The sequence below is a fragment of the Elephantulus edwardii genome, unplaced genomic scaffold (genome assembly GCF_000299155.1).
Source record: "Elephantulus edwardii isolate Elephantulus edwardi_28Jun2011 unplaced genomic scaffold, EleEdw1.0 scaffold00086, whole genome shotgun sequence".
In the NCBI taxonomy this organism is placed as follows: Eukaryota; Metazoa; Chordata; class Mammalia; order Macroscelidea; family Macroscelididae; genus Elephantulus; species Elephantulus edwardii.
This window is the reverse complement of record NW_006399836.1, coordinates 3,851,574-3,859,681: the sequence shown is the minus strand read 5'-3', so window position 1 is coordinate 3,859,681 and position 8,108 is coordinate 3,851,574. Positions and strand designations below refer to the sequence as shown.

Here is an 8,108-nt window from a genome sequence, read left to right as displayed (position 1 = left end):
AGAGGATCTAGACCGTGTTGACTGGGCTAAGAGAATGCACTGCTGTGACTTGGATAGGATTTGTTGTTCCATTGCTTCTGTAAAGACATTTCTTTGCACCAATATTAATTCTCTTCAGAACTGGACCAGTAAGAACACTTAACTCATTAGACTAATAACTCATTTCAGGTGGGGATTTGATAATTTTTTTTTTTTTTGATTTGATAATTTTATTCTGTATGTGCACATCATGTGGAATATATTCACATTTCTGTGCATAGAATTTGATATTGTTGAGCAACATGTGTCCTGTTCAGTTCACAGGTAAGGTGAGAAGGGATACAATTGCTAATCTTAAATCATCATGCTAAAATAGTCCTGTATCTAAATGTAATGATTGTTGAAAAAAGGCTTCCACTCTACCCCATTTTAAAAATTTTTACGAAGGCTTAGTCCTTAGTAATGGAAATAGTCCTTTTCTCATTAATGTGTAGGAGGAGTAAGACTTACCTGACTGTCTGACTTGCTGATGTACCTGTTAAAACCTTTAGGGCTCTGCCATTTAACAACTGGTCTCTTTTGCAGTTGGAGTTCTCTCCACAGACACTTTGTTGCTACGGTAAACAGTTGTGTACAATCCCTCGAGATGCCACTTACTACAGTTACCAGAACAGGTAAGCAGTCCCATGTGTGGACACATGTATTCCATGTGAAGGGAGAGCATGCTGATGGGCCAACCACGTGTGGTCATGGATCAGAGGGAATCTACTTGAAAACAGCTGTACCGCACACGTTTGGTTCTTTGCAGTACTGTACAATTTTCTTAACAGAAAGAAGCCTCCACTTGGGCCTTCTTTTTGTTGTAAAAGAGAAGAGCCTTCTTACTTAGTGGAATAAGACCAGGACCTAGCAAGTCTTTTCATCCTACCATACTTACTAGATCTTGTGCAAAATGGAGATTCTGAAGTCTATAATTTGTCTTTTTCTACTTCTTTATAAAATACCTGGGGACTGTCTCCCTGTCCGAAAACTTCAAAGCTTATTAAGCTGTTATATTTATTTAACTTTCTCTGGTATAACATTTAGTGGCTGTTGGGACAAGCTGTGATAAAAATGAAATTTTTAAGCAAATCAAAAGCATAAAGCCAAAAATCAAGACACTTCCCCTACCAAGATTGGCATATACCAGTCAACTTTGTCACTTCTCCCTGTTCTCCTGCCTGTTGACCATAGTTATAGATACTGTAGTCATTAATCCATCCAGTCACATGTGATCAGGAATGTGCTTTCCAGTGAAATAATGTGCCATGTTCTTAATTGAGGCTCTGAATGACTTTAAGGCCAGGCCCTTTGCACAGTTGGGGTGTGGGCTTTTACTGAACTTGTGCGCTACAGCTTCCTTTCCCAGCCTTTTTCCTAGTCACAAACTTTTTGTTCTGTTTACAAAAAGTTGCGTGCACACGTAATAATTTATCATCATTAAAATCTAGGAAAGGTGAGGCTCGAGTTCTTAGAACCATCTTATGTCCAAAAAGCTCGTTAAGAGCTGGCACATGAAGTGTTTGTGGGTTACAGTCTTGATTGATATTGGTATAGTTTGGAATTTAGATCATCTTGTTGTCCTAAGAATTGCACAGACCTGTGCACACCCCTGCCTCTTAACTGGCTGAACCAGTTGACGGCTCCAGATAGGATTTCTTGGGCTTTTTCATGAAAAAGCCTTTTTTAACAGTTTATGTTGTCTATTATCATTCCTACTCTTGTAACCATAGAAGGCTTAGAAGTATTTTTGCAAGTGGAGAAACTGTGTGCTTGCTACGAATAAGTAATGGTCAGGCAGTAGTTCTCCTGTACCTTGTCTTGTTTTTTTTAATTTGTATTTAAAAAGTGTTAATTATTGAACTCTATAAAGGTGTAAGTCTTTGTAAGTGAGACCTGTATTTGCTGTAATCATTTGCTACTTGTGACCCCATTGAAGATACTTAATGCTAATCTGTGCTTTGCCTTGGCTTTCTGCTTTGTGTTGTCCTGTCTTGCTTTTATGTTTTTTGTTGTCTTGCAATCCCTCATTTCTTCGTTTGTTTTGTGTTTTTTTTTTCTCCCTCATGCTTGTCGTTGTCTGCACTTGGCTTTGATTGCAAAAAACTAAAAATAAATACAAAAACTGTGGGGCCCATAAATCTGCATCATTGAATGTCCTTGTCGCCGTTGATGACCTGCTCTCTGCTCCCGTCCCCCTCCTTGGCCTGCTGTGATTGGTGCCTTCGTTGCTTGGCTTTGGCTGTGTTGTGTGGACGGAACAGTTCACCCCAGTATGGCCTTCTTGCCGACAGGTATCATTTCTGTGAGAAGTGTTTCAATGAAATCCAAGGGGAGAGCGTTTCTTTGGGGGATGACCCTTCCCAGCCTCAAACGTAAGTAACTGTCTTATTTTAAAATGCTGACATACGGTCTCAATTTTATGTCAAGTGATGATTTCACATTTGTAAGGAATGAGCCCTAGCTCCAAAGCTACAGTGGCTGGTATTGTTAGCCATTAGCCGTCTGTAACCATTTGTAAAATTAGTGTGCTGGCCATGCTTGACATTGGCCTCGTGGCTACCACGTAGCACAGCACAGATAAGGAATTAGCTTGTCCTTTAAGATGGAAAAGTTAGTATAAAGAATGATCTTTCATTTGAGAATTGAAATATCTCTATTATTGAATTCAGTTTAAAAACCTCTAAGGTTAGGAATTGATTAGAGTAAATCAAGTTTTGAAATTTAGTCTAAGTTGCCTAGTAAGACTTCTCATCTGTGTATTAGAAACTTAAGAGACTATCTTTCAATTTTAGACTGTTTTGTTAGGACTGTTTACTGTACCTTTAATATTTTTATTAAATATTAAATTTAGTGTATTAAACAAGCTAACCAGAAGAGCAGTTATTTATGACTGAAACAGAATGATAGAATGCTGCTGAGGAAAACCAGCCAATTTCCAGACTGAGTCTGGAATTCTCTGACTAGATTGGAAAGAATATTCTATTAAATAGAATTTGAAGTGAGCGGTAATAAACTACTAGCTCAGTCTAAGAAAATTGAACCATAAAACCGTTTAACTATTTCTTACCAATAGGAGTAGATTAAGATTTTTCAGAGGAAAAAAAGAATTGTTGTTCTTGAATTCTCCATTTCTGTTTGAGCAAATCAGTTTTCTGTAAAGTCCTTCCACAGCACAAGCATTCCTTCATAGAAATGTTCATTTTGTGTTAGCCAATTATCCCTTTATTTTGGTTTATTCTTTAGAGGGTTTAAATAATCCGTTTGCAGTCTTAGAGTTTCTTCCCTTTGGTTAGAACAGTGAGATAGCTCTTCCTTCTGTATCTTTTTTTTCTTATTGTTTCCTTCTTCTCTCCTTAGTACAATAAATAAAGAACAATTTTCCAAGAGAAAAAATGACACACTGGATCCTGAACTGTAAGTAGTAGTAGGATCACTTTGAATATTCAGTACACTTTATTTTGTTTTGCCACCCCTTTTCATTCTCCTTGGTATGTGTCGCTAAGTCTTTGTGACCTTGACATAACTGATACGTGGAAAACATTGAAGAACTGGAGGCGTATTTAGGATAATGTTTCGGATGGTATTTCATAGACCTAAATGTAACCATCAGGCTTAGCCTTCCTGTATATTTCATCCTGTCACTCTTTGTGCTGCTGGTGCTGTTAGATTTCATCAAGTCAACTATGACTCTTAGTGACCCTTTGAAAACCAGATCTTCACTTGCCCTGTCATACCCTGTCCTTCGTCTCTGATTGGCACAAGCCCATTGTAACAGTCACTGTCTCTCCTGTGTTGTTGAAGATATTTGTCTGTCTCTCTGACCCCTCCTGACCACATACCCAAAGTACATGAGCTGAAGTTTCACCATCCTTCCCTCTAAGTCACACAGTCCTCTGGATTTGAGAATGATAAGTGGATTGCTAGAGAGCACCAGTAAGTCCTCCTGTGTAGAGTTTGGAAGGAGGAGCTCTGGAGTGTATCATACTGTGGACATTCCCAAAGATCAAACTGCCTGGGATGTGTTCTGAACGTTTCCCCAGCAGTAAACCAGTCACATTTCACATGCTCACTTTAATTTAAACTGAACGTAGACATGATTTTGAAAATGACTCTTTCTGTAGCTCTGGTGGCATTGTGTGTTACATGTTGAACTTCTAATTGCAGAGACAGCAGTTCAAATCCATCAGCTTCTCCACAGGGAAAAATGGGCAGTTTCCTCTCAAAAAGAGTCATAGTTTAAGGAACCTAATAGAGAGTTCTGTGAGCAGGACTCGCCCTGATGGCCGTAGGTATTTTGTGTTGGGAATGCTAACTGGCTTTTGAAACAGCAGAATCCATGTTTGTTCTGCACTGTGTTTTAAACTGTCAGGCATGGCTATGGTGACTTGATGGAAGTCCAGTGATTAATCTGGATTGGATTTTCATTCCAGGTTTGTTGAATGTACCGAATGTGGGAGGAAGATGCATCAGATTTGTGTCCTTCATCATGAGGTCATCTGGCCGACTGGGTAAGGCGCCCACCGTTAGAATCCTCTCTAGGATTTTCCTCGTCTTGAATACTGTTGATTCCCGCCCTTCTTTGCAATCCCATTCTGCCATCAAAGTTGCTGTCTTTGGGTTTTTGTTTTTAAGGTTTTTTTTTGGGGGGGGGGTTGTTACTTTGATTTTTTAAAATTTCTTTTCCATCTTAGCCTTTTGTGTATATAAAAAAAATATAAAAAGGACGTAGTCTCATGATTGCACAGATATTATCTCTTAGCAAAGGGCTGCTGTTGTCTTTGTATAGTCCAGAGTAGGTGCCACTGTATCACTTCTGACTTCAGTGACCCTGTGTGCACAGAGCATCTGTCCTGTACTGTCCTCCTGGCCATTGTCATGTTTGAGCCCATTATTCCAACCACTGTGTCAGTCTGTTTTCTTGCTGCCGATCCTCTAATTTATGAAGTGTGATGTCCTTTTTCAGGGACTCATCTCCCCTGATAGTACGTCCACAGTGTGTGAGTCATACATCTCAGGAGTGTCCTAGCTTCATAAAATTACTATTTGTGATTAAATATTTCAATTTAATTTTTTTCAAAGTTTTGGGGGTGTAATACTCAACAATTTTTATTTATTTGTTTGGTTTTTTAATTGTAAGAGATATGTATGGGGACCCAAGGGTATAAGGGTTTGGAGCAGAAGAGTGAGGATAGGTAGGGATGAAATCGCAGGGTTGCACAATTTGGTGTGTGGAGGGTAAATGTCTACTGCTGTGGGCCACTTTTCACTTTGCAGGAGTGAGCTGATCCCTGCTGTTTTGAAAAGAAGGTGGGAACATCCAGTTAGAGTGGCCTCTAAACATCCAGTTAGAGTGGCCTTTCCTTAGTCTTAGAGACTCCACCCTGCCCTCTGCTGGTCATGGTAGATTAAGACAGTTGGCTTTGGAAACTAGGGGATAGTGGTTCTCTGGTAGGATCACTTGAAGTTGAAATCCACTCATTGACAGTGGAATGACTTTGCTTTAACTTTGCCTTTTTAAAGTAGTCCTTATTTACAAAGAGGATAATAATTTTTTTTTAATTTTTATTATTATTTTTGTATGTATACTCTCAAATCACTTGTTATGCATCAGAGAGTTAGACAGTGACCAAGGAGGATAGAAGGAGAATTGATGCCTTTGAGCTGTGGTGCTGGAGAAGAGTATTAAGGGTACCATGGACTGCTAGGAAAACAAACAGATTCATCATGGAAAGGGTTAAACCGGGAGGCTCCTTGGAGGCAAGGATTCTGAGGCTCTATCTAACATACTTTGGACATGTTGTAAGGAGAACCGGTCCTTGGAGAAGGACATTATGCTTGGGAGGGTGGAGGGACAGCGCAGGAGGGGAAGGCCCTCTATGAGGTGGATTGATCCAGTGACTAGGATAGTTAGGATGGGAGTGTCAGAGACAGTGCTATTGGCACAGGACAGAACAGAGTCTAGGGCTGTTGTACATAGGGTCACTATGAGTCGCAAGCAACTCGACGGCACATAACAACAACAACTCTCAAATCGGATCTGACTGGTATAGGAGGACATTGCCCCTCCTTCTCCAGCAGAACATCTGGTGGATTCGAACCATATACCCCTGGGATTGCAGTGTAGCTTCTTGCCATGAGCATAATAAATTTTTAAGAGACGTAATCATTCTACCTACTTAGGAATATTCACCTGGGTGGTGAAAAACTATTAGGATAATGATGGTGGTGGTGATGGTGGTGGTGGTTCTTATGTGCCGTCGAGTCGCCTGTGGCTCATAGCAACCCTGTGGACCACAGCCCTAAACTCTGCCCTATCCTGTTCCAATCTCACCATCTCTGACACACCTACCCCCATTACCCCAGTCACTCAGTCAGTCCATCTCATTGAGGGTCTTCGTCTCCATGTACCGGTCCCTCCTTACAACATGCCCAGAGTATGTCAGATGATGCTTCAGAATCCTTCCCTCCCAGGAGCAGCCCAGCTTCACCGTCTCCAGGACAAACCTGTTTGTTTTCCTAGTAGTCCATGGTATATTCAGACTCTTCTCCAACACCACAGCTCAAGGGCATCAGTTCTCTTTCTTTCATCTTTACTCATTGTCCAGCTCTCCAGTAGTCTTTTCTTTATCCAATATAATATTGTTTGTGTCTTACTATTAAGTCAAAGAGTGTCCTTTAATTTTCAAACCTTGAGCCTCTTTGTAGATATGATTCATTTATTTCTACTGCTCATTTTATTTCTTCCTATTAGTGTCTGTTTTCCAAATTTAAGTAAAAGCCTTTTTTCTAGATTTTACTGTATGTGTTAACTCTTTGTTTGACCAGAGCCTTGCTTTATATTTCAGATTTATCTGTGATGGCTGTTTAAAGAAAACTGGAAGAACTAGAAAAGAAAATAAGTTTTCTGCCAAAAGTAAGTTTGTCGTCCAAAACAAGCTTAGTAAAACTTAACCAAGCTATATTTGCTACAAACTTAAAATTAATAAATCAAAGTAAAAATCACTGTAATTTATTTAAAATTAAACCATAGTGTACTTTGTGGTGATACAACAGTAATTCATTAGTCCTAAGGAAAAAGGAACAGGTTCTAAGAAATAAGACTTAAGACTTCTCAGGTGAAAAATGTCCTTGCCTGCTGTGGGCCAGATGTGGAAATGTTTGCTCAGACGTGCTGTGCTGTGAGCAGTCCCTCAGAACTATCAGTGTTGTCACTAAAGCCTGCTTTTAGGTCATGTGTGACCTTTCTCATTGAGGAGGGGTGGATGGTGGGTACAAAATGTTAGAAGCCATTTGTGTTAATAATCCTTTGTATTTGGATTACTTAGCTTTCCAGCAATGTTCCAAATTCCTCTTGAGTTCTATAACTGCTTTGAAATATAGTTATCCGTTTTTCGGTTAACTCTTTCACAATGAAAGGGAGAATATTCTTGGAAACTAAAGAATATCCGTTCTCTGTCCTGTATGATCACTTTGAGTTGCAACTGACTCATTGGCAGTGGAGTGACTTTGCCTTTTTAATGTACTCCTTAGTTACTCCTGTATACATGCTTAGGCTTCACGTACACTAAAACTGAACTGATCTAGATGGCTAGAATGACCTTTCTGCAAACATGAGATCCAGATCTGTAAAGTGTTCCATAATGGTGAAAAAATGTACTGACCACCTCGCTAGCATTTTTAAACTCCACTAAGTTAGTCTGGTTTATATTGAGGAAAGAAATTTTTAGTTGCCCCTTAAAACTGATGATAATAATACTCTGTGCTTTGGTGATGGCTGAACTTGATTTTTATGTTCCTAGGGTTGCCATCTACTAGGCTTGGCTCCTTCCTGGAGACTCGAGTGAATGAATTTCTGAAGAGACAGAATCACCCTGAGTCTGGGGAAGTCACTGTTCGTGTAGTTCATGCTTCTGATAAAACTGTGGAAGTCAAACCAGGCATGAAAGCAAGGTATCTGGTCATTTTGTTTGTCTTTTGGATCTGTAGTTGCTCCTACGTGTTACTGTTGAAATTTCCATTCAAATTAGGTACGTTCTGATTTTCTTTTTCTCTCCCCATTCTGAATCATGTAGATTTGTTGATAGTGG

At 39.7% G+C, this 8,108-nt stretch overlaps 1 protein-coding gene across 1 annotated transcript in view; it reads left to right on the top strand.

Annotated features, from left to right (window-relative positions):
* The window catches only part of EP300 (E1A binding protein p300), a 64,866-nt gene that overhangs the window by 39,954 nt on the left and 16,804 nt on the right, over window positions 1-8,108 (top strand). The window contains exons 18-23 of the mRNA XM_006890188.1: window positions 560-653; window positions 2,313-2,393; window positions 3,379-3,435; window positions 4,452-4,529; window positions 6,867-6,934; window positions 7,821-7,978. Of these exons, the coding sequence (XP_006890250.1) occupies window positions 560-653; window positions 2,313-2,393; window positions 3,379-3,435; window positions 4,452-4,529; window positions 6,867-6,934; window positions 7,821-7,978 (536 nt within the window). The remainder of the gene's footprint in view (window positions 1-559; window positions 654-2,312; window positions 2,394-3,378; window positions 3,436-4,451; window positions 4,530-6,866; window positions 6,935-7,820; window positions 7,979-8,108) is intronic.